This window comes from Rhinatrema bivittatum, chromosome 10 (assembly GCF_901001135.1).
Source record: "Rhinatrema bivittatum chromosome 10, aRhiBiv1.1, whole genome shotgun sequence".
Classification (NCBI taxonomy): Eukaryota; Metazoa; Chordata; class Amphibia; order Gymnophiona; family Rhinatrematidae; genus Rhinatrema; species Rhinatrema bivittatum.
Window position 1 is genome coordinate 43,702,729 of NC_042624.1, and position 27,475 is coordinate 43,730,203.

The following is a 27,475-nucleotide window of genomic DNA, read 5'->3' on the forward strand; positions in this document are numbered from 1 at the left end:
TGCGCTCTGACCTGCTTTCTTTTCTCTGTTTTCCTCTGAGAATTGAGCTGGCAGCAGGTCTCCATTCCATCTCCTGCCCCCCTACCTTCCCCGCAGTTCCCATCGTTGTCCTGACTGCTGTGCACAATAGCAAATTTGTTTTTCCTTGCTGTCATTTACAAGAAGCTACTCTCCGCTGCCAAACTAAACACCTTCTGGGGTGAAAATCTGGCCTAGCTGGAAATAGGGTCTGTGTTCTTTATCACATTCCCTCGCCAATTGTTTCTCTTAATCTCTTTGTTCTTCCATCGCCAGGTAAAGCCATTACCACTGGGGTGGGCATAAAATTGGCAGCCAGCATTTCCAGCTTAGAGCTAGCAGTAGCAGCTAGAGATTTCGGATGAGCAGCGTGCCTCCGTCATAGCACGATCGATTCCTTTTCTGGTCTTCTCCCTAGATCCGGGTATATTGTATAATAAAGATTAAGGAAACAAATGCTTGTTAAATCAATTATGTAACTTTACAGAATAAAATAAAAATCTGTCATTGCCACAAAGTTTTTTTGTTTTTTTTTTTTGCGTATGGCATTAATATATAAGAAGGAGGAATATCAACATCAGAAGAGCATAACAAAGCTAAAACCATCAAAATAATGTTCAGACAATTTCAGTAGAGGTGCTACATGAAAATATATATATATATTTTTTTTAAGTGTGATAAACTGGTGTTTGTAAAGAGGTGCAAAGTCTTCCGTGGAAACTGGTTCCAGTCTAAATGTACATTTTAAGGGGAGATAGAAGTTAAGAAACGAAATAGCAAGCTATGTAAAGTGTCAAAGGATGCAAGTGCCCAAGAAATGAAATGTTTTCTGCATGCCTCTTGAAATGAGGAACGTGCTACAAGACTCGCAAAGCGGCCAATGGCCTCCGTCCGCAAAGAAGGAGCTGAAACAGCAATAGCTTCAGGAAGAGGCGGGCGCACGAGGCTTAGGGATGTGAGTGAAAAGTGAGGGGGGGTCTTACTTATTCATTTGTTGGATGTTTGCCATCAGATCTCTGTGGACATTGCTGTTCCATTTGCAGACTCCAGTAAGTCATGATTTTTTTTTTTTTTTAGATATTTTCATGCAGCGTTGTCTGATGTGTTTGTATAAGTTCAGCCTTTTTTGCTTGGTGGACCTGCTTTTCTGATGTCCTTCCATCCTCTTCTATCTTGGCGCTGTTAAAGGTTTGCATTGGCTGCGTGGGGACTATTTATTTGTTTATTTGTTTATTTATTTATTTATTTATTTATTACATCTTTGTTCTGCTTTGATCTTGGATTTTCATTTCATCCCTTTTCATTCCTGGTAGGTTTTATTCTATATAATTTAGCATTTTCTTTGAGGGAAAGGTCTGGGTCTTTCCTTATGCCCATTTCCGTGCTTTTAAAAAACTCCCTGAGTGCTCTCTGCGGACTTGTATTGCTGAGATTCCTGCATGATCTGGGTCCACACAGTCAGAATGTGGGTGACGCGAAACTGGAATTTTCTGAAACTTCAGTATCATCAGAAATGAAATAGAAGTCAAAAATGAAAAGCAGAATCATCATTTATTTTTGGTCAACGTCGTTTTTCTAAGTAAATATTTTGCTGGTACTACCTCCCCAGTGAGCCTTTCAGTCTGTTGCTAAGTGTGCTCAAACAGAATTCCCGTTGGCAAGGCCTCCTCACCTTTTAGCCTGTTTGTACAGCATTACCAAGTCTGATCTGGCTCCTGATCAGGAACCAATTATTCTAGTTGTTTTAGTGAGGGTTTAGGAAACCAGGCTTTTGACTGGTGTGTGAGGGACGTTTACTACAACACTCTTGGTTCCAGAACCAGGGTGCCTAATCCCGCTTCTTGTCACAGTATAACATGCACTGTACAACTTTCCCTTTTGGAAAAAGTCCCTACCAATGGAAGGAAGAAATGTATGACATTAGTAAGCTTTCTATGCCACAGACTAGACGAATAATGATTGGATACTTTGCAAGTCATGGGTTAGAAAACTCTCTAATACTTTTGTAACCATATATATTAGCACAAGAGATTGATATTTTTAATTGCAGACAGAAAATGAACAAAAAAAAAGATTTACAAGTAGTCATTTCCTAGGACCAGTGATTGCACATATAAGGGCACTGCAACTAACAATTGCTGCAGGAGCTGTTACGATGTAACGAAGTCAAAAGGATGATGGTCCTTAAACTTTGATCTATTGACTTGTCATGATGCAGACGAGCATGAGGTATAATACAGTAATAGTGTGGAGTTTGTTGTACAGTGTCTATTATTTCTCCTGCTTTGGATTAAGTGCATTGCAATTTTATTTATTTAACAGCATTTCTTAATCGCTTTCCAGATTAAAAATCGCCCAAAGCAATGTGTAAAGAGATACCAAATAAAGCCAACTTAGGGGTCCTATCAATGAGGAACTCAGTGACACTTAACACTCCTTAGTCAGTGTTAGCATTTTATAATCTGTGTGGCAGGGACCCTGCATTTCTGCCCGAAAGCACACTTGTGCATTTGGAATGCAGGGAAATGCACATAATAGTTATCAGATGTGTGTGTAAGAATGCAGAATTATATGCGGAGGCATATATTTTATGAAGAACGCACGTATGCCGCTGCTGAAAACACTTACATAGAAACATAGAAATGATGGCAGAAGAAGACCAAATGGTCCATCCAGTCTGCCCAGCAAGCTTTCACTCCCCCCCCCCCCCCCCATACTTAACTGTTATTCTTGTCCATTGTAAGTGACTTTTTTTTGTTCTATTTCCCTTCTACCCCCGCCATCAATGTAGTTAGCACTGCTGGAGCTGCATCTAAGTGGAGTATCTAGTTAATTGGTTAGGGGTAGTAACCGCCATCATAGCAAGCTACTCCCACGCATGTTTATCCAGCCTGTGCAACTCAGTCCTTGTTGGTTGTTGTCCGAATATAAATCATCTTTTCAACATTCCCCCTGCCGTTGAAGCAGAGAACTATGCTGGATATCATTGAAAGTGAAGTATCAGGCTTATTTGGTTTGGGGTAGTAACCGCCGTATCAAGCAAGCTACTCCCTTGCTTTTTTGTGGATGCAAATCCTTTTTTTTTTTCACATTTCCTCTTGCCGTTGAAGCATAGAGCAATGTTGGAGTCTCATTAACCATGTGTATGTTTATTGAATGAGGGTATTAATCACCAGGTAGTAGCAGTCATTCCCGCAAGCCGCCCCCAAGCCTCTTCACTTCATTCACATCCTCTAGACTTTATGGATCCACAGTATTTATCCCACGTCTCTTTGAAATCCTTCACAGTTTTGGTCTTCACCACTTCCTCCGGAAGGGCGTTCCAGGCATCCACCACCCTCTCTGTGAAGAAATACTTTCTGACATACTTGTGTGTATATTTGCAATTACCCATTCACTGGTACTGCTGCCAGTTTACTCAAGAGTATCTAGCACTCCACCCAGACCTCCTATCCAAAAGAAAGTGTAAATTAGCTTCCACAGCTAATTAGTAAAGTGTAAAAGCCGACAAGAGATTTTTTGGTAATTTTGAAACTTTACCCCAGAGAGGGTACTCTTTAAGCAGCCCCCCACATTGTGGATAAATTCTCTGAGGTGCGCGTAACCAGCGCCAACATACGGGCTGTAACTTTGTGCATATATATCTGCACAAAAATACTTTCAAAAACCAAGAGAATGTGCTTAAGGTCTGCCTTCTCCCTCTGGGTTGCCTCTTTGTATTGTGCATAAAAGCAGGCACAGAATGGATTTTGTACATGTACTTCCAAGCACAAGCCCTGGGCAATTTTCAAAAGGCCATTTACTCACATAAAACTCATTCACATTGCACTGCCAAAGCAACTGACTGCACTGCAAAGGAGCAAAGGCTTGAGGAATCATACAGAATCTAATAGGGGGTCCAGTGTGACCTAAGAAATATCTCAGATGCAATTAATCTAGAATAATTGTCTTTAGCAAAATGTTAGGATCTTCTTCCAACTGATCTCAAGTCCAATATTAAATTCTCTTTCCTAGATTATCCTGAATGTTTCAAGGTTATTTTTTAGATCTCCCAGTAAAGAAGCATAATTTCTAGAAGATGCCTTAGCATTAATTTCCAGGAGGCCGATATTCAAACGCTACTTAGCCAAATGTGGGATTTATCTGGCTAAGTGGCGACTGCTGGCTATCCGGCTGTATTCAGCGGGTAGTAATTTATCCAGCTAAGTTAGCCAGCTAACTCAAGGGCAGGATGGGAGAAAACGAGAGATGTGGAACAGTGGGCCAAACTAAAAGGAGCAATTACTGAAGCGACTAATATATATGTTAGAAAAGTAAAGAAAAGCAAGAAGAGAATGAAACCTATCTGGTTCACAAAGGAGGTGGCTGATAAAATAAAAGTTAAAAGTACAGCGTTTAAGAAATATAAAAGATCCCAAAGGGAGGATCACAAGGAAGAATAACTGGTAAAACTGAGGGAGACGAAGAAAGTAATCAAAGTGAAAAGTAAAGCAGAAGAAAGGATTGCCAAAGAGGTAAAGTGAGGTGACAAAACATTTTTTTCAGATACATCAGTGAAAGGCAAAAAGTCCAAAGTGGTATAGTGAATTTGAAAGGTAAAAAGGATCAGTGAGTGGAGACAGATGAAGAAATGGCAGAAATATTAAAAGAATACTTCAGTTTGGTGTTAACTAAAGAAGACCCTGGAGAAGGACAGACGCTAGTTAGCAAGAAACGGGAGGGGAGTGGAATGGATGAAACTCTGTTTACAGAAGAGAATGTATGGGAAGAACTAGGAAAATTGAAAGTGGACAACGCCATGGGGCCTGATGAGGTTCATCCCAGGATACTGAAAGAGCTCAGAGATGTGCTGGCGGCTCCGCTGAGTGACCTGTTCAATAGATTCCTGAAAACGGGAGTGGTGCCGAGTGATTGGAGAAGAGCGGCAGTGGTCCCTCTTCATAAGAGTGGGAGCAGAGAGGAGGCTGGAAACTATAAGCCGGTTAGCCTCACCTCAGTGGTGGGAAAAGCATTGGAGTCGCTGCTGAAGGAAAGAATAGTGAACTATCTACAAGCAGCAGAATTGCTGGACCAGAGGCAGCATGGTTTCACCAAGAGAAGGTCCTGTCAGACGAATCTGATAGACTTTTTTATTTATTTATTTATTTATTTATTTAACGTTTCTTTTATACCGATGACCGTTCGCACATCGCATCGGTTTACAGTGAACACAAAACCATTGGGCGGGGCCCTTACATAAAACAGATAATATACTGAACTAGTAAACATATAATTGAAATTAGGGGGGAGCCCTTACATCAAAACTATTTACATCAAAACTATATACAGAATTAGTGCACAGTACCAAATCGCCAAGCATAGAGGTGGTCATAACAGGAAATCCGAGTAAGGGTAAGGGTCGGGGGGGAGTTATGTAATAGGGGGTGTGATGGAGTAAGCTTGTTGGATTGATTGGGTGACTAAGGAATTGGATCGAGGAAGAGCGCTCGATGTCATCTACTTGGATTTTAGCAAAGTTTTTGATACGGTCCCGCACAGGAGGCTAGTGAATAAAACGAGAAGCATGGGGAGTGAGTGCTAAGGTGGTGGCCTGGATAGCAAACTGGTTGAAGGACAGAAGACAATGTGTGATGGTAAATGGAACTTACTCAGAAGAGAGAGTGGTGATGAGCGGAGTGCCACAAGGGTCGGTGTTGGGACCGGTCCTGTTCAATATCTTCGTGAGCGACAACACGGACAGGATAGAAGGTAAGGTTTGTCTATTTGCGGATGATACGAAGATCTGCAACAGAGTAGACACGCTGGAAGGAGTGGAGAGAATGAGACTGGATTTAAAGAAGCTGGAAGACTGGCCGAAGATATGGCAGCTGAGATTCAATGCCAAGAAGTGCAGAGTCATGCATATGGGGTGTGGAAATCCAAAAGAAATGTATTTGATGGGGGGTGAAGGGCTGATGTGCACGGAGCAGGAGAGAGACCTTGGGGCGATAGTGTCTAACGATCTGAAGTTGACAAAACAATGTGACAAGGTGATAGCTAAAGCCAGAAGAATGCTGGGCTGCATAGAGAGAGGAATATCAAGTAAGAAAAGGGAAGTGATTAACCCCTTGTTATAGGTCCTTGGTGAGGCCTCACCTGGAGTACTGTGCTCAGTTCTGGATTCCGTATCTCCGAAGGGACAGAGACAGGATGGAGGCGGTCCAGAAAAGGATGACCAAAAAGGTGTATGGTCTTCATCGAATGCCTTATGAAGAGGGATTGAAGAATCTAAATATGTATACCCTGGAGGAAAGGAGGAGTAGGGGTGATATGATACAGACCTTCAGATACTTGAAAGGTTTTAATGATCCAAAGTCAACAACAAACCTTTTCCATTACAAAAAAATCAGCAGAACCAGAGGTCACGATTTAAAACTCCAGGGAGGAAGACTCAGAACCAATGTCAGGAAGTATTTCTTCACGGAGAGGGTGGTGGATGCCTGGAATGCCCTTCCGGAGGAAGTGGTGAAGACTAAAACTGTGAAGGATTTCAAAGGGGAGTGGGATAAACACTGTGGATCCATAAAGTCTCGAGGATGTGAATGAAGAGAAGAGGCATGGGGTGGCTTGCGGGAATGACTGCTACTACCTGGTGATTAATACCCTCATTCAATAAACATACACATGGTTAATGCGACTCCAACATTGCGCTATGCTTCAACGGCAAGAGGAAAAGTGGGGCAAAGGATTTGCATTCACAAATAAGCGTGGGAGTAGCTTGCTTGTTGCGGCGGTTACTACCCCTAACCAATTAAACATGATACTTCACTTTGAATACATATACAGCACAGCTCACTGCTTCAACAGCAGGGGAATGAAGAAAAGAGGATTTATATTAAGACAACCAACAAAGGACTAAATTGCACAGGCTGGGTAAACAAATAAGCGAGGGAGTAGCTTGCTTATTGCGGCGGTTACTACCCCTAACCAATTAGACTTGATACTTCACTTTGATGCAGCTCCAGCACTGCTCTCTACATCAATGGCAGGGGTGGAAGGAAAATTAGAACCAAAAAGTTACCAATGAGGGCCCTGACCTCAGCGGTCTGAGTAACAGATAAGTATGAGAAAAATAACTGTGAAAGCTTGCTGGGCAGACTGGATGGGCCATAGGGTCGTCTTCTGCCGTCACCTCTGTTTCTATGATTGGGTGGCACTACTTATCCAGCTAACTTTTCTCCCATTTTGTCTATGGGAAAAACCCTTATTAAATCAGGTACTTAGATAAATGCCGATATTCAGACTTTTAGACCTGCTCAACAACATGTCTAAACTTAGCCAGATATAACTAACAAGCAGTGGCAAATATGGGGGATATTCAGCAGCATAGCCATGCTGCTGAATATCCCATTTAAATTGGCCAGGTAAAACTTATCTGACTAACTTATACACGGATAGCTTTGAAATGTGATCTCCAGGCATCTAAATAATTATCCAAAGCAGAAGTACCATTTCCCTATTCTACACTTCTTATTCTGTAGACAACTCTATTGTAAATACCTGTAAAGATTCTTGGCTTGGATGGCCAAACAACTCCTGTAGTCTTCAAAAAGCATTTCAGCACTCCATGTTGCAGTAGTTACAGATACCTAATGCTTGATATATATACCATGCCGTCCCATAAAAAAGGTCTCACTGCTATAACTAATTCTTGATTTCTCCTTAGTGGAACTTCCTTTTTTCTCCCTGGAAAAATTGTATTTATATGCCATATTCCAAGTCTGCCAAGAGGCCTCAGTTACTGAATCTTATTGGCTTTGTCTCTATTTCTGACATAGTTCCTCTACTAACAAAAAAGGAGTTAATAGCCAGTCCAGTGTAGGCTTTTCTTGCAGATTCACCCTTACACAGTAAGATAGTCAAAATGCCCAATGGCAAAAGGTGGTGTGAGCTACTTCCAGATCTCCTCTAATTCATGGCGTTTGAAGGGTACGGCGTTTATATCCTTGGTCTCTTCCTTTGCCATTTTGTCTAGCTTCATAAAATAGTTATCTGCGATATATAAGTTAAAGTGGGAGAACATAGTTCAGTTGTGCCTGTAGGATTATCTTAATTGCATTTATTCTGCCTAAGACTGATGAAAAATGATTCCATTTCTGGAGTCATTGTCTGCTGTCTCAATCAAAGGGCCTTTATACAAAGGAATCATACATATCTATCAGACCTCAAATCAAAGTTGCACCAGAAGCTTGCAAAGAATCAGTTTTCTTCAAGGCTAGAAAACTATGGCAGAAGCTGCAATTGCTGTTGCAAACACTGGAGAGATGGAAAGGTTAATAATGCCAAAAGGCAATGTAAGCTGGACAAAAACTCCAGAAATCCTCTTCACATAAAAAGACTACTTTTACTGAATAGTACATTGAACAGAATCACAGCAGATGAGAAAAGCACACTGTCTCCTGCTGATACTGACAAATCCTGCTGTTAGCAGATGAGCTTTGAAATAAGACATTCCCAGTACAGGACTTATTGCACTGGCTGCTTTAGTTTTCCTGCCATAGTTTCTATCATAATAGGTTATTAGAGCACTGAGCCTCCCACTGCATATTCCTTATCTTTTCTGTTTCCCTTCACTGGTGATCTGTTTGTCCTTATCTATTGAAGTATTTCCAAACTGGAGTATAGGGCACTTTGAGAACTTTCTCAGAACACCAGCTACCCTGTTCCGGCTGCTTACTCTTCAGACTCCCACTCCGTCTTGCAGCTGCCTGCTCCTTTGATTGTGTTGCTTTGATTCCAGTATTGGGAGGGGGATTTTGCTTTTGAGTGTGGTAAATCTACAGGCCAGCACATGCCCTGCTGTGAACAACACAGCTATGCTGAATATGTTTCTCCAGTGTGTATAGACTTGTGGCAATGCATTCATTGTAGAGCATTAAAAAAAAAAATAGTGACATCTCGCAGGCAGCCACAGTCATGGTGTACTCGTGGATCTTATAGCTAATTTTCACAGGGAAATTACCTGCTGTTTTCCTTTCCAAATAGCCTATGAGAGACATCCAGGTAAAAAGTATCCACCTACTTTGAATATTCAATTTCTGTGAGCAGTGGAACTGGAGAAAAGAACATGCATAGATTTGAAAATTCAGTTCTATGTACTTTTTCTCTACCCCCCCACCCCCCCAACCATGGCCACTTTTGGAAGCCGGATACTGGGCTTGATGGACTCTTGGGCTGACTCAGTGTGGCGGGTCTTACGTTCTAATTATCATGCAGGGGAATCTACCTGGCTAGGTACTTCAGAAAAGTTTCTGCATTGTGGCTGGTCTAGTCTGTCTGGAGTTTGGATCGGCATCAGTACAGTAGCTCCCTATTGCTTTCAGTCAGGACCCCCATTTGTAAAACCTAACTTATCTCCTGTGGAAGGAACGGATTAAAAATCAGAAGGAAAATAAAGGGACTGTTAACGCTTTTCTTCAGAGGGAGCCTGTTCAGCCCCAAACTGACAATTTTATTTTAACAAATTAAAAACTGTTGACAAAAGCTGTAGCAGAGTGGCCACACAGGAGAGAACAGAAAGCAAAGGAACATTTCCATCAGTTTTTCTTCTCTGAGAAAGTTAAACGGATCATTGCTCAACTCAGGAACATTTGTGTGGGTAGCTGAGAGAGCACAGAAAAATGTATTACAGTGAAAGAAAGCCGCCTTCCGTTTCCTAGAAATAATAAATTCATCAGTTTGGCAGGTTGGCTGCATGATGTAGGGGATTTTGCCTTCCTTTTGGGCCAGCACCAGTGTAAAGCCCCTACCTACTCTGCTCCAAAAACCCCCCCCCCAAAAATTCAGTCACCAATGCCGACGTAAAACCTGGATCTGCTGACGGGCGCAAACCTGAGAACCGAGATGTGTGTCATATCCTTCAGGAAAAAGCTGAAGGGGATTTCTATTTGAGTAGGCTTTTAGCATATAGGAATTGTGTATTAGTGGGCTGGGAGCACAAGCGCGACAATATAAATGTTGTAAATCTGATGATCACAAAAAAAGGGAACTGCAACGTAACTTCACTATGTAGGTGCCAAAAATGTCATTTTTTATTTTGTTTTTTGAATTTTACTTCATAAATAATTTATCAAAATGTAAATGTTATTAATATTAATGCCGCATCAGCAAGCCTGTCAGCGTGTTTCTGCAATTAAGTCAAGTCATTTGTGGCTTTTGATGGTGTAAATCATACCTCCCCCACAGTCTTTGGAAAAAAATCTTAAGGCGTTAAATATCTCAGTGGAGGAAAAGTAAGAGTTGAATGTCCAGGACACTCGTCTAAGTTAGCTCGACGACGGCTGAAGTTTCACGTTACCCGCTTCATCAGGAGCCTAAGTATATCATTTTACAATTGGATATTCGTTTTTCCTCCTTTCATGTTCCAACATGGGACCGTATGTCTCCCGCTTATTTTGACGAGTGTCCTGGATATTCAACTCAATAAGCGGGAGACAATAAGAGGGAGACATACCGTCCCATGTTGGAATATGAAAGGAGGCAAAATGATGAAGCGGGTAACGTGAAACTTCGGCCGTCGTCGAGCTAACTTAGACGAGTGTCCTGGACATTCAACTCTTACTTTTCCTCCACTGAGATATTTAATGCCTTAAGATTTTTTTCAAAGACTGTGGGGGAGGTATGATTTACACCATCAAAAGCCGCAAATGATTGAATAGACTGGGAAGTCTCTGACTTAATTGCAGAAACACGCTGACAGGCTTGCTGATGTGGCATTAATATTAATAATAATATTTACATTTGATAAATTATTTATGAAGTAAAATTCAAAAAACAAAAAAATAAAAAGTGACATTTTTAGTACCTACATAGTGAAGTTACGTTGCATGCATTTCCCTTTTTTTGTGATTGTTCAGCATGTGATTTATTCAGCTCTTTTTTTTTATTTTGGTCAATCTGATGATGCCATCATGCCATCTATGGGTGCTGAGCCCAAGAAACATGCCATCTATGGGTGCTGAGCCCAAGAAACTTGAGAAATCCACGAGGTGTAGGTTGTTAGTCTTAATTTGCTTAACCTGCCTAGGTTTGTAGACAGGTGGGTAAGAAATGTTTTTAAAGAGAGAAGTAATGCAGGTTGATAAGGACATTGAGACACACACATGCTTTCCATTTCCGCGACGGTCCTGCCGCCTCCTGCTCACAGTGGGAGCTTCCTTTGGGTCACTGAGTACATACAGACATGCATCTTCAGTCTCCACAGTGCTCGCTATCAGCCTGCATGCCACTGCTGGGAAATGGCAAAGATTGTATAGACCGGTGAGCCTGACTTCAGTGCCGGGAAAATTTGTAGAAACTATTATACAGAATAAAATCACAAAACATTTAGATAGACATGATTTAATGGGACACAGCCAGCATGGATATTACCCAAGGAAAGTCTTGCCTCACAAATCTACAATTTTTTTTTTTTTTGAAGGGATGAATAAACGTATGGACAAAGGTGATGATGAACCGGTAGATGTGGTGTATTTTGGATTTTCAGAAAGTGTTTGACAAAGTCCCTCATGAGGCTTCTAAGAAAACTAAAAAATCATGGGATAGGAGGCGATGTCCTTTCATGGATTACAAACTGGTTAAACATCAGGAAACAGAGAGTAGGATTAAATGGTCTGTTTTCACAGTGGTGTGCCTCAGGGATCGTATTAGGACCGGTTCGTTTTAATATATTTATGAATGATCTGGTAAGGGGTATGACAAGTGAGAGATCAAATTTGTGGATGACACAAAATTATGCAGCGTAGTTAAAACTCAAGCGGATTGTGATAAATTGCAGGAGGACCTTGTGAGACTGGAAGATTGGGCTTCCAAAGGGGAAATGAAATTTAATGTGGACAAGTGCAAGGTGATGCATATAGGGAAAAATAACCCTTGCTGTGGTTACACAATGTTAGGTTCTATCTTAGCAGTTACCACCCAGGAAAGAGATCTAGGCATCATAGTGGATAATACATATATGGCTAAATTGTCCAGGATATTCAGCAGTGGCTGTGGATTAAAATTCGGGTATAGCTTGCCTGTCTTTTGAATGTACAAAACTGAGCTGTATGCAGATTGCTAAAAATTATCCTCCCTATGTGCTATTGCGTAGTACTGGTGAGAGCAACGCCGTAATAGCTGTGGCTGATGTTATTGCCTCTTTGTTTAACCTGTTGTTGCGGCTCTGGTCCCCAGCAATCTCCCAAACCGCTCTGTACCAGCCCATCCTTTCTTTCAAACCTCCCCCCCCCAACGCTATGGTTTGAAACAAAAAAAAATCTGTGGCCAGGCAAGGCATTTCAGTGTTTCCTGTTGAAACTTGTTGGCATGCATCATATTATATATTATATGTACAGTGTTGGTATACTGATACAATTCATGTGTTACTGTATTGTGCGGATGCAGAATAAACATTTATTTAAAAAGAAAAGCAGAGCTATATGAAATTTCAGAAACTACATTCTGTTCCTGTCATCAAATGAGAGGGCTGGCTGGCCTGAGTTAGAGTTGCTGGTGGTGGTAGGAATATGATCTGTGGAGTGGGGAGGTTTTTTGGGAGTGGGGTGGTGGCAATAGGGCTAGTGCTGGGGTACAAATGAAATTTTAGTATTGTGATTGGACTTGCCTAGTTTCTAATGTGCGTTGAATTTTATTGTAATTTGTACTGATTATGTGGTTTATACAATTTTTAAACAAATATTATACAAGACTTGAATGTTCAAGCTGATTAAGCAAATGACATGTCCAAAAACGATTCTCTTAGTGATATTATTTTATGTTCTAAATTCTGCTTCTTTACTAAAAATATGTATATAATGTGCTGCTGTGATTATTGGAATTTACAGGAAACAGACATCCCTCTGGATCCAAGGAGATATTCAAAGATCAAAACAGAAATCCAGATTGTTCCAGGAAGGCAGCATGACCAGAATTCTTTCAGATTTTGAGGACATCTCTTTAAATGAGAACTTGAACAGACTGCACACCGTGGACAGAGACGGACAGGTGAGGACTCTTTCCAGGTCTGAGTCGCTGCTTTTGCACATTTCAGCCTTCAGCGTATTATTTCAGACTAAAAAGGTGATGAATATTTGTTGCCATCATGAGACTTGTTGACTAATACTTTCCTGCAAAGTCTAACAGTTGGCACTTTGGGTGATGTCCTTTTATTAAGACCCTGCTTTGCAACCTCCAGGATAGTGATTGAGGACTGGGTTTCATAGTATAATGAAAATAACTTTTCAGTTCCTGAAAAATACTACATCTTGAGTTGGATGCATTGCCACTTACCTTGTAAAACCTTCAGAACTGTGTTTACCTTTTCCCAACCCTCTCCTGGAGGCAGACTTAAACCAGTTGGGTTTTCAGGATATCTGCAGTGAATAAGAACATGCCATACTGGGTCAGACCAAGGGTCCATCAAGCCCAGCATCCTGTTTCCAACAGTGGCCAATCCAGGCCATAAGAACCTGGCAAGTACTCAAAAACTAAGTCTAACCCATGTTACTGATGCTAGTAACAGCAGTGGTTATTTTCTTTTTTGTATTTAAATTTTGTATTGATTTTCATCAATGATATACATCTTGAAAAGCCAGAAAATATGTAGTTCAATGCAATACATTTAAAAGATATCATAACCACTTCATTTATTACATTGCTCATATACCTTATAATTGGGAAGAAAGAGAAATAATCAACCAAGGAAATATCCAGTTTACTGGAATTAAAAAGGAAAAGAAAAAAATTATTAGGAGAAAGGAGTTGTTACTAATTTATTTGGCGTCTGTCTCTGATAGTAATACCTGATTTTTATCTACTATAAATGTTTCTAGCTGGGTTGGGTTAACAAAACCAAATTTCTTTCCTCTATAAGTGATCCGACATAAACATGGGAATTTTAAGAAGAATGTTGCACCCAGTGCTAGCACCCAACTTTTCAAAGACAAAAAAGTCCTCCTTCTTGCCTGTGTGGCCCTTGCCACATCAGGAAAGATTTGGACTCTATAACCATAGAATAATGGGGTAGATTTTCAAAGGGGTATGCGCGTAGGATATGCGCATAACCCCTGAAAACCTACCCCAAACCCCCCCTGCGCGCGCCGAGCCTATTTTGCATAGGCTCGGCGGCGCGCGCAAACCCCGGGACGCGCGTAAGTCCCTGGGCTTGCATGGGGAGGCGTGCCGTCGTGACTCAGCGTTTTGGGGGCGTGGTGCGGGTGATGCGATGTTTCGGGGGCAGCGCCGCGGGTGTGGTTTCGGCGCGGGGGCGTTCCGGGGGCGTGGCCGCGCCCTCCAGAACAGCCCCCCGGGTCGGTGTTGGCGCGCCAGCAGCCTGCTGGCGCGCGCAGATTTACATCTACCTCCAGCAGGTGTAAATCCGTCGATAAAGGTAGGGAGGGGTTTAGATAGGGCCGGGGGGGTGGGTCAGGTAGGGGAAGGGAGGGGAAGGTGAGGGGAGGGCGAAAGAAAGTTCCCTCGGAGGCCGCTCTGATTTCGGAGCGGCCTCGGAGGGAACGGAGGCAGGTTGCGCGGCTCGGCACAAGCAGGCTGCCCAAAATCGGCAGCCTTGTGCGCGCCGATCCCGGATTTTAATGGATACGCGCGGCTACGCACGTATCTATTGAAATCCCGCGTACTCTTGTTCGCACCTGGTGAGCAAACAAAAGTACACGCTCGCACAAAATTATAAAATCTACCCCAATATATCTCTAACAGCAAAAATTTTTTTAAACAATTTTTCCTTGTCTTCTGCAACACAGGAAATAATTAGAGTAGCTCTATTATTAATCAGGTCTATCAACTCCTCTAAGAATGTCGATATACCTGGTGAAGGTGAGGCATCCCTAACATCTTGTCTCCCAATTAATTGGGAGACCATTTTAGGTAAATAAATCTTGGAAAGTTTTGGGATCTCCTCATCTTCATACAATAGGTTCTCTTTTAGGAATTTTTTAAACAGCTCACAAGGTGGTAGGAGACGAGTCATAGCCATTGCCAAAAAGATGGGCCTTTCGATTCCCTCCAAGACAACAAAACAGCTTTTGTACCCAGCAAACATACCTTTCTGAAAAATAAGGCCTCTCCCTAATTTTTAAAGGTTGATGGAGAAAAATGTTCAAAGAGAAGAAGTTCTGGGTGCATTGGAATTGAGTAACCCATAAGGTTAGAATCATAACCTGTCAGTCGAGACCAAAAAGATTGGGATTTCAGACAAGCCCAAAAGGTATGGAATAAGGTTCCAGCTTGCAGCATATACATAAATCTGAATCTGTCAAGCCAGCCCGGTATGCTTGAGCTTGAGAAATATATGCACCTCTCAAAAACGTGTGATGCAGTTCTCGTAAAGAAACATTACCGGACAGCTCTCAGAGGTGAAGAAAGCTGGTTCGTAGTGTGGTGTCCAGCATGTTAAGTCCACCATCTTGCGACCATCTTGGAAATGGTTCCAGGCTAACTTCAGGAGCTTGCTGCTGTAGCAATTTTGTCAGGTGGGATAGAGATCTCTTACTATATTCTTCCATAGCATCCACAAATGCAGAAGTCAGATCTTCTCTCGACAAGGAAACAGTGTAATGGTGCAACTGAAAGTAAAAAAAAACAACCCAAAAAACTTGCATCTGACAAACCCATAAGTGTTCTGCAAGGAGGAAAAAGGAAGCAACAAACCATCATCCTATAAAACATGACGTAGTTGGGTAATACTGCATGCTTTCCATTTCAAAAAATATTTACAGTGACTGCCAGGTAGAAAATCCAAATTCCCTTGGAGGGGCAACAACTGTGAATATTGAGACGACTTCTGGTATAGAGTAGTCAACCGCTTCCAAGCCCACCTAACAGGGCAGAACACAGCATGCTACTCCTTTATGTAGTTTAGTGGATGGAGCATGTAATACATATTTTAAATCTAATGGGGCCACTCGAGACCAAGTGAGGAAATCAGATTAGTAGATGATACAAAATTATTCAGAGTAGTTAAATCACAAGTGGATTGTGATAAATTGCAGGAGGACCTTGTTAGACTGGAAGATTGGGCATCCAAATAGCAGATGATATTTAATGTGGACAAGTGGAAGGTGTTGCGTATAGGGAAAAATAACTCTTGTAATAGTTACACATTGTTAGGTTCCATATTAGGAGCTACCACCCAGGAAAAACATCTGGCATCATAGTGGATAATATCTTGAAATCGTTAGCTCAGTGTGCTATGGCAGAACAATGTTATGAATTATTAGGAAGGGAATGGTGAATAAAACTGAAAATGTTATAATGCTTCTGTATCCCTCCATGGTGAGACCGCACCTTGAATACTGTGTACAATTCTGGTCGCCGCATCTCAAAAAAGATATAGTTTATCTGGAGAAGGTATAGAGAAGGGCAACCAAAATGATAAAGGGGATGGAAAGGCTAAAGAGGTTAAGCCTGTTCAGCTTGGAGAAGAGACGGCTGAAGGGGGATATGATAGAGGTCTTTAAAATCATGAGAGGTCTAGAACGGGTAAATGTGAATTGGATAATAGACTAGGGGGCACTCCATGAAGTTAGCAAGTAGCACATTTAAAACAAATAGGAGAAAATTCTTTTTCACTAAACGCACAATTAAGCTCTGGAATTTGTTGCCAGAGGATGTGGTTAGGGCAGTTAGTATAGATGGATTTAAAAAAGGTTTGGATACGTTCTTGGAGAACTCCATTAACTGCTATTAATCAGGCTGACATAGGGAATAGCCACTGCTATTACTGGCATCAGTAGCATGGGATCTATTTAATGTTTGGGTTCTTGCCAGGTACTTGTAACCTGGATTGGCCACTGTTGGTAACAGGAGACTGGGCTTAATGGACCCTTGGTCTGACCAGCATGGCAACTTTTTATGTTCTTATGTTCATATTTCTTCTGGGCTTCTCCCCCTCCAACTTCATATCAGAACTCCTTGTCTCTAAATTTCTTTTTTTTATGGAGAATTACACTTTCTTGTGCTTGATTTTGAAGCCTGTTAAATACTTTGCTTCTTTCATATTCCCCTTTCTCCTTGTCTCTTCCAGTGGGTACATTTTGAGTTTCATAGGCTTCTCTATTTAGGATATGTGCTGTGGGATGTATACCATTTTGGTGATCCTTATGTCCTTATTTTTTCAAGTACATTTGAAGCAAAAAGCCTGTGAGGGAGTCAGTAGAGCTACTAGGTAACAGAGGGGCAAAAGGGATGCTCAGGGGGGGGGGGACAAGGAAATAGCAAAAAAACAAAAAAAAAACCCCACCTGAATGCATTCTTTGCCTTGCTCTTTACAGAGGAAGATGTTGGGAACATATCCACACCTGAAACTTTCTTTAAAGGCGGTGTTTCTAGCAACTGAAATAAATATCTGTTACAGGGGAGGATATAATAGATCAGATTGACAACCTGAAGAATAACAAATCATTAGGACCAGATGGCACTCACCCCAGAATTCTAAAAGAACTAAAACATGAAATTGCTAACCTGTTACTAGTAATCTGTAACCTATCATTTAAAACAGCCATGATGCCCGATGACTGGAAGGTGGCCAAAGTGATGCCAATTTTTAAAAATGGCTTCAGGGGCAATCTGGGACGCTATAGATGAATGAGCTAGACATTGGTTCCGGGCAAAATGGTAGAAGCCATTCTTAAAATATCACTAGCCATGTAGATAGAGATGGCTTAATGGAGAAGAGTCAACATGGAAGCCTTGTCTTACCAATCTTTTTAGAATTCTTTGAAGGTGTAAATAAACATATAGAAAAAAGTGAGCTGATTGATATAATCTATTTGGATTTTCAGAAGCATTTGACAAGTCCCCCATGAGAGATTTCCCCTATACATGGGATAAGCGATAGTGTTCTATTGTAGATTAGTAACTGGTTAGAAGGCCAGAAACAGAGGGTAGGAGTAAATGGTCAGTTTTTCAAATGGAGAAAGGTAGTTAGTGGAGTACCACAGGGATTGGTACTGGGACTTAGGCTGTTTAACATCTTCATAAATGATGTGGAAAAGGGAATGACAAGTGAGGTAATCAAATTTGCAAATGACACAATTATTAATGATTTAAAAAAGCAGATTGCAAAGAACTGCAGAAGGATTGTGTGAGACTAGGAGACTGGGCAACTGAATGGCAGATTAAATTTAATGTAGAAAAATGCAAAGTGATGCACATAGGGAAAAATAACTTTTACAGGGTACACAAGTCTATATCCAGGAAAAGGACCTTGGAGTCCCTCTGGACAGTATGTTGAAATCCTCTGCTCACTGCGCAGTGATGGTCAAGAAAGCAAATAGAATGTTAGGAATGATCTGAAAAGGAATGGAGAATAAAAAGGAAAATATCATATTGTTTCTGTATTGAGCCATGGTGAGACTGTACCTTGAGTATTGTGTGCAGTTCTGGTTGCCCTATCTCAAAAAAGACATAGCAGAACTACAAAAGGTGCAGAGGAGAGCGACAAAAATGATAAAGGGGATGGAATATCTCTTCTGTGATGAGAGGCAACACAAGCTAGGGCACTTCAGCTTGGAAAAGAGACGACTGAAAAGGGGATAGGATAGAAGTTTATAAAATCATGAGTGGGGTGGAACAGGCAAATAAAGGACAGTTATTTAACCTTGCAAACAATATTAAAACAAGGGGGACACTCCATGAACTAACAAGCAGCAGACTCAAAACACTTTCGCTCAGCGCACTATCAAGCTGTGGAATTTCTCACCAGATCAAGGTGACTAGCATAGCAGGGCTTAAAAGAGATTTCCTGGAGGAAAAGTCCATAACATATTAGCCAGGTAAGACTAATGAAAGTTGTACTGCTATCTCTGGGAGTGACTAACAGCAATTAGATCTGCCAGGTACTTGCGATCTGAATTGGCTACTGTTGGAGATAGGATGCTGGGCTCGATGGATCGTGGTCTGACCCAGCATAGCAATTCTCATGTTCTTTTGATATGATCTCCTGAACTTTGTACAGTACTTGAGGTGGGGTCTGTCTAGTGATCTATATCAGGGCAGCATTTCTTCCTTTTTCTTGCTGATGTTTTCTCTCCTTGTGCATCCAAGCACTCCAACATGTATCCTACTACTACCTTGCATTTGAGAAAGCTTTTGAAATGTTTCAAAATGTTTTTTTCCTGAATACTGATAAGCATTCTAGTACTTTTGAAAAATATTACCTCTTTTGGTGTGTAAGTTCTTACTGCCTTTCCGTGATATATTTAGTGTCTGATCCTATCCTACTGTAAAGCCTAAACCAGCTGTAGTGTATCTGGGCCTGCTGCGGCTGCAGGAATAGTTCAGGAGTATAATAAGACTGGACCTAGTTAGTTATGGTGCAGATATTTATTTACAGTGCTTCAAACATACAAGAATCAAGATAGTAGCTCACCTTGTGTTAGGCACAACTAATAGGTAAACAGCCACCCTCTGGGTGAATTGTGAGGTCCTATTAAGAAATTGCCATACTGGATCAGACAGTACCTTGTTTCCAAAAGTGGCCAATACAGGTTAAAAGTACCCAAACACTAAGCACATCCCATGCTACTAATGCCAGTAATAGCAGTGGCTATTCCCTATTCAACTTGGTTAATAGCAGTTGATGGACTTCTCCGCCAGGAACTTATCCAAACCTTTTTTTAAACCCAGATACACTAACTGCACTAACCACATCCCCTGGCAACAAATTACAGAGCTTAATTGTGCGTTGAGTGAGAGAATTTTCTCCGATTCATTTTAAATGTGCTACTTGCTAATTTCATGGAATGCCCTCTAGTTCTCTGTTATCTGAAAGAGTAAATAACCCCTTTCATTTTTAGACCTCTATCAGATCCCCCCCTCAGCCGTCTCTTCTCCAAGCTGAACAGCCCTAACCTCTTCAGCCTTTCCTCATAGGGGAGCTGTTCCATCCCCTTTATCATTGTTTGCCCTTCACTCGGAATCCCTTCTGCATTAAGGAGGGACTGAGTTGAAACCTTGAATCGGGAACCTCAAGATAGAACGAGAGAGTTGTCGGTATAATCCATCATACTAGCTAATTAATGTTGAGGCCATTTACTCTAAAACACATAGTGGGCTACTTCAGTTTCCTCAAGGTGAGGGAATTAGATTACATTTTAGGTTCCTCAAAGAATATCAGTTCATGTTCAGAGTCTAGAAACATGGAGAGGGACTTTTTAGATGGTTTTTACTTTGCAAGTGGCCCTGCTTTTCTTTCCTAAATGTGTTTTATAAATTGGTCGGTATGTGAACTGTAACCATGCTGAAGAGAAGTGTTGTGTGCAGTCTGCTGCAAATATATGGCATTATTAATACTGGGGACAGTAGAGAGCTTGCTTAGAGCATCAGCTCACCTCTCTCACATCAACCAGTTCCTTTCTCTCCTTTATCACGACACATTTTAGTTCTTCTATTTCATTACACATTTTGTGATAAAAGGAGTGCCCCTGTTTTCGTTCTTGCAAATCACTTACCCCCAAGTCTGCTTTTGGGTCCTCTCTGCCATGGTGATGCTTTTCAAGGGATCCTGAGGGTCAGCACAGCAGCTCTCTGTTTATTTCTGTGCAGTATGGGGGAGTTATTAAGAAAGAGAAACTTCTGCAAATTTTAGGTACCAATCGTTCCTTAGAAATGAACCACAAATCAGAAACAAAGGTAACTCCTTATGGGTTTTTATGTTTTAATGGTCTGAATTATATTAATAGTAAAAGATACCAGTTATATATGGCCGAATTTGAGTGTTCAAAAATGTCATGGTGCAGTACACATGCAATCTATTCCCCCTCAAGCTTGCAGTGGTGCGCACGGTTTCCAAAGGCATTCTTTGTGTACCATGTGGCTGTGCCAGTGTTTTGCTCAGTCCCCGCTCTCTCTCCCACTCCCTTTCAATCCTCAGTCCATTCTTCCCACCCCTGCCCGTGTGCCTCTCCAAGACTCGCTCATCCCCCAGCAGCCCCTCTCTGCCTCAGTCACCCGTCTCCCTCAGTCTCATCTTCACTCCCCCCAGCAGTGTGTGTGTGTGTGTGTGTGTGTGTATGTGAACAGAAGAGGGCAGCTCCTTTCAGCAACTGGAAGGAGATACAAAACTGGGCCTTTCTGCAGCTGGCTGAAGTTTGGTTGCCTGGTTGCTTGACAACTGATTCAAAAGGCTGATTGGTGAGAGACTGACATCAGACTCCTTTTATGGGAGCATGCAGACGGACATCTTCTTCTTTTATTATGTAGGATTTGTTTTCTTGCATTGCTGCTCTAAATGGGGTTATCCTGTTGGAAGCTTTTATTTTGAAAACTTAACTGCTGGCAACTTAATTAGAAGTTGTTACTGTGCAGCTCTCTCATGCCTACCTATCTGCTGCTCTTCCTTTCATTCTCCTTGTCTCATCTCTCTCCTCTCTGATCTTCCATCCCTCCCCTTTTCTCTCCCTCTTTGTGTACCCCTCCTTATCTTTATTTAAAAATTTTAGAACCCGCACATTACGTTCAGAAGTTCACTGTGGCTTACAAGTGTTATATGCATAGATGAGGTAGTAAAAATGTCATACAAATAGACAATACTAAAAAAAGTTGAAGGGCAGGGAAAGGGGACGGAACCCATTTAACTTCTGTTTGAAGAGAGAAGTTTTTAGTGCTTTTTTTTTTTGTATTAATAATTTTTATTGACAAAGTGCAACAACAAATACAACAGTGAAGTAGTCAAAGTGCCTGTGTCCTCACCATCCACCTCCCCACAGAAACTTTAGCAGATGACATTTAACAGTTACATTGGCGTTCTTAAGGCCCCAATCTATCTGCAAGCAGGAAATCAGAGTGTCAGAGGAAAACTAATATTCATGATACCTATTTTTTTCTCTTGTAATATTTGTAAGTCATAATTCAAAATAATTTTCTGGTCAGAGAAGGTAAAGAATGCACGTTGTCTCCCCAAATTTCCATCATTTGGTCATATTTTTTGGGGGAAGACTTTTTAGCCGATAAATACTCCAGACTCAGTAGCTTATGGATCTGTTTCCATTGTGCTAGTAGAGATGTGGACTCAATCTAATTGGATAGAATTACTCACTTAGCTACTAGAGAAACCCTATCCAAAAAAGATTGCTGAGACTTAATCAAACCAAGCACCAACCCCTCATATAGACCAAACAACCATATTCTATTTTTAACAAAGCCCACCTAATGGGACGAGATTAAGGCTGGTATAACATTACTCAGCCTCTCAGGAAGAGTATGCGCATAGAGTTTCAGATCACAGTTTAATAGCAGTATAAGCCTAGACGAGAGCACTAGGCTGGGGTCTTTACCAGGTTTTGCTAGAACCGTTATAAAGGTTTTATTAAATCTCATCAGACACGCCTTCTTTCAGTGAGCATACATGAAGAAATTACTGAGAGGCCCTGCAATCTGGGAACAAAGTAACTTGTAAAAGTTTGGCCGTATACCCATCTGGGCATGGCGTCTTATGAGGCTTACTGTCCCGTATCACTTTCATTACCTCAGAGCTAGAGATAGGGCTATTAAGGTAGTCAAGTTGCAACTCCAGTAGTTGAGGGAGATGAAGGCCTTTAAAAAAACAAAACAAAACTATCTTAATCACTTGTACCCCCTTCTCTATCTTCTGAGTATAAAACCTCATAACATTTCTGCAAAACTTCAGCAATTTCTTTGCTCCCCATAGCCACATAGCCATCTGACCATTGTCGTGATGCAGACCTTCGATAAAGGTTTTTCACTTCCAAAGTTTTACTAATCTGGCCATCATCTTACCTGATTTATTGCCAAATCTGAAAAAATTGTCCTCTGAGTACCTCAAAGATTTTTGCGTCCTAAGATGCAAATAAGAATTTAAACTTTTGAGAATTTTTCGATAGTGGTCCTTATTCGTCTGAGTAAGTTGGGTACCCAACGTCCGCTTTACCTGTTAAAGTTGGTTTTCCAAGGAGAGAATATTGCCTATTTTTCTTAATCCCATAAGCAATGATTTCCCCACATACAGGCCGATACAGTACAGTGCGCTCCAACAGAGCGCACTGTTAACTTGTCATCGGATGCACGTTTTCCCTTACCCCTTATTCAGTAAGGGGCAGAAAACGCGCATCCAACCCGCCAAACCTAATAGCGCCCTCAACATGCAAATGCATGTTGATGGCGCCCTATTAGGTATGCCCATGCGATTCAGTAAGTAAAATGTGCAGCCAAGCCAAAGGTAGGCGCTAATTTCTTCACTGTGGCTTACAAGTGTTATATGCATAGATGAGGTAGTAAAAATGTCATACAAATAGACAATACTAAAAAAAGTTGAAGGGCAGGGAAAGGGGACGGAACCCATTTAACTTCTGTTTGAAGAGAGAAGTTTTTAGTGCTTTTTTTTTTTGTATTAATAATTTTTATTGACAAAGTGCAACAACAAATACAACAGTGAAGTAGTCAAAGTGCCTGTGTCCTCACCATCCACCTCCCCACAGAAACTTTAGCAGATGACATTTAACAGTTACATTGGCGTTCTTAAGGCCCCAATCTATCTGCAAGCAGGAAATCAGAGTGTCAGAGGAAAACTAATATTCATGATACCTATTTTTTTTCTCTTGTAATATTTGTAAGTCATAATTCAAAATAATTTTCTGGTCAGAGAAGGTAAAGAATGCACGTTGTCTCCCCAAATTTCCATCATTTGGTCATATTTTTTGGGGGAAGACTTTTTAGCCGATAAATACTCCAGACTCAGTAGCTTATGGATCTGTTTCCATTGTGCTAGTAGAGATGTGGACTCAATCTAATTGGATAGAATTACTCACTTAGCTACTAGAGAAACCCTATCCAAAAAAGATTGCTGAGACTTAATCAAACCAAGCACCAACCCCTCATATAGACCAAACAACCATATTCTATTTTTAACAAAGCCCACCTAATGGGACGAGATTAAGGCTGGTATAACATTACTCAGCCTCTCAGGAAGAGTATGCGCATAGAGTTTCAGATCACAGTTTAATAGCAGTATAAGCCTAGACGAGAGCACTAGGCTGGGGTCTTTACCAGGTTTTGCTAGAACCGTTATAAAGGTTTTATTAAATCTCATCAGACACGCCTTCTTTCAGTGAGCAAACATGAAGAAATTACTGAGAGGCCCTGCAATCTGGGAACAAAGTAACTTGTAAAAGTTTGCCGTATACCCATCTGGGCATGGCGTCTTATGAGGCTTACTGTCCCGTATCACTTTCATTACCTCAGAGCTAGAGATAGGGCTATTAAGGTAGTCAAGTTGCAACTCCAGTAGTTGAGGGAGATGAAGGCCTTTAAAAAAACAAAACAAAACTATCTTAATCACTTGTACCCCCTTCTCTATCTTCTGAGTATAAAACCTCATAACATTTCTGCAAAACTTCAGCAATTTCTTTGCTCCCCATAGCCACATAGCCATCTGACCATTGTCGTGATGCAGACCTTCGATAAAGGTTTTTCACTTCCAAAGTTTTACTAATCTGGCCATCATCTTACCTGATTTATTGCCAAATCTGAAAAAATTGTCCTCTGAGTACCTCAAAGATTTTTGCGTCCTAAGATGCAAATAAGAATTTAAACTTTTGAGAATTTTTCGATAGTGGTCCTTATTCGTCTGAGTAAGTTGGGTACCCAACGTCCGCTTTACCTGTTAAAGTTGGTTTTCCAAGGAGAGAATATTGCCTATTTTTCTTAATCCCATAAGCAATGATTTCCCCACATACAGGCCGATACAGTACAGTGCGCTCCAACAGAGCGCACTGTTAACTTGTCATCGGATGCACGTTTTCCCTTACCCCTTATTCAGTAAGGGGCAGAAAACGCGCATCCAACCCGCCAAACCTAATAGCGCCCTCAACATGCAAATGCATGTTGATGGCGCCCTATTAGGTATGCCCATGCGATTCAGTAAGTAAAATGTGCAGCCAAGCCAAATGTAGGCGCTAATTTCTTAGGGCACCGGGAAAGTGCACAGAAAAGCAGTAAAAACTGCATTTCTGTACACCCTCCGACTTAATATCATGGCGATATTAAGTCGGAGGTCCCGAAGGGTAAAAAAAAATAAAAATTTGAAGTTGGCCGGCGGCTGTCGGGTCCAAAACCGAACGCTCAATTTTGCCGGCGTCCAGTTTCCGAGCCCATAGCTGTCAGCGGGCTCGAGAACCGACACCGGCAAAATTGAGCGTCGGCTGTCAAACCCGCTGACAGCCGCCGCTCTGGGCCAAAAGGAGGCGCTAGGGACGCGCTAGTGTCCCTAGCGCCTCCTTTTGTCCGTTTCTACCGCTGGACCTAATTTAAATACTGCATCGCGCGCACAGGCGAGTGGCCTGTGCGTGCGCCGGGAGAGCGGGCACTCGCCCGCTCTCCCGCGGACTTTACTGAATCAGCCTAAACACACTACCCAAATCAACATGAATACACTCTCTATTTTAATCTTAGATTCTCTTTTTAATCCCGCTTCAAAAAATAAACGGTCATAACATAACACATCCAGTTATGAATTTTTTATAACTACTTTTGTTACCGTAATGTATCGGCACATGTATAATAGAATTTATAATCTGTTTCCAATATTAATATTTGTGCCTTATTGTAAACCGTTATGATGGTACCTAACTTACAGGCCGATACAGTAAGGAGCGGTAGGAAGAGCTGCGTTAGTGCCGGGCGCACCCGCGTTTGCCGCACGCACAGTCCAGCTCACCTACCGCTTGATACTGTATTAAAATCGCATGCAAATTCAAGCCGCGTCCAACGCACGTCCATGAAGCACAATCCATTTTACTGTATAGGCGCTTATATACAGCGCCTATACAGTATCCTGGGTGCACTGATACCTGTCATTTCAAATGACATTTGAAATGCCCTCGCGACTCGACATGTAAAGTGTAACTTACTTTTCTTGCAGCCCTCCTCCGGAGACGGACCGCGGCTCCCCTGCCTCCCGGGGGCTGCCCCCTGCCTCCCGGGGGCTGCCCCCTGCCTCCCGGGGCAGCCGGTGGCGAAAGTGGCCCCCGCCGGCGAAGATGGATGCCTGCACGGGCCCTCTGCCACGATCGCTCCCGGGCGAATTCTTTACTAAAGCGCGGCCTCTCCGACAAACTTCTTCGCTCTTCCGCCGTGACGTCAATTTGGGCGCTCAAGCCAGCAAAGCGCACAAAAGTACGCCGTGACGTCTCGCACGCATGCCCTTCGTGCGCTTTGCTGGCTTGAGCGCCCAAATTGACGTCACGGCGGAAGAGCGAAGAAGCTTCGTCGGAGAGGCCGCGCTTTAGTAAAGAATTCGCCCGGGAGCGATCGTGGCAGAGGGCCCGTACAGGCATCCATCTTCGCCGGCGGGGGCCACTTTCGCCACCGGCTGCCCCCGGGAGGCAGGGGAGCCGTGGTCCGTCTCCGGAGGAGGACTGCAAGAAAAGTAAGTTACACTTTACATGTCGAGTCGCTTTTCCCCTTTTCCGCTTTTTTCGCTTTTCTTTGCTTCAGGAGGAGGGTAGAGAGGACTGGGCTGCTGCGGAGACCGGCACCCATGGACGCAGCCAGGGCAGGTGGGCGAGGACTGGGGGAAAGTTTGCCGCCTACCCTTACCCCTGCCTCTAACGCAGGGGTAAGGGTAGGCGGTAAGTTAGCAGGTTAAATGCGCGGCAAAACTGCACGTTCAAAAAGTGATAATCGGGGTGTGCGTTACTGTATGGGAGGGAATAGCTAATCTGATCGTTTACATCTCATATACATGCCGCGGGCGTTGATTTAAAGAGGCGGTAAGAATGGGTTAAAGGGGATAGTGAATCGCGGGTTGGACTAACGCGGCCAAATTGTGAGTAGAAAACTGGTTAGAAGCAGGGTAACCGTGGCCTCACTTTACTGTATTGACCTGCTAATGACGGTATAAAAAAGGTTTTAAATAAATAAATAAATAATAAATACCACCTTACACATTTCCCAAAACAATGTGGGATTATTACAGTGTTCCGAATTATTTAGCTGAAACTCTTCCCACTTTTGAACCAAAAACAATTTAAATTTCCTATCGTCCCATAAGTGCCCCGGGAAACGCCACGGTCAGAAGGAATTTGTCAGTGGAGAACCAAAAATCTGTCCTACTGCCATAGGGCTTATCTCTGCCACATCTACCTTAGCAAATAAATCTTGTGAGATCAAAATGTAATCAATTCTAGACATAGTCATGTGAGCACGAGATACATGTGTATATTCTCTGACTTCCGGGTTTAACACCCGCCAAACATCAAGTAATTGCAAACATTGACATAAGAAAGCAATGCCCCTATCCGCATTCACCCAGAGGTCCCGTGGACAGATCGATTTATCCAAGCTGGCAACATGTACACGGTTATTAATCACCCACTAGTATTAAAGACCCCTGCATATGAGTCATCACTTGAGTTATCAAATTAATAAAAAAAAATGTGATTATCTGCATTGGTGTACATACACG

The 27,475-nt window shown here is 42.0% G+C and overlaps 1 protein-coding gene across 5 annotated transcripts in view; it reads left to right on the forward strand.

The window, feature by feature from the left end:
- The window catches only part of CDC14A (cell division cycle 14A), a 284,062-nt gene that overhangs the window by 165,462 nt on the left and 91,125 nt on the right, over positions 1-27,475 (forward strand). For all 5 annotated transcript variants that reach the window (XM_029617798.1, XM_029617797.1, XM_029617800.1 and 2 more), the window contains exon 11: positions 12,882-13,041. In XM_029617798.1, coding sequence (XP_029473658.1) covers positions 12,882-13,041 — 160 coding nt within the window. The remainder of the gene's footprint in view (positions 1-12,881; positions 13,042-27,475) is intronic.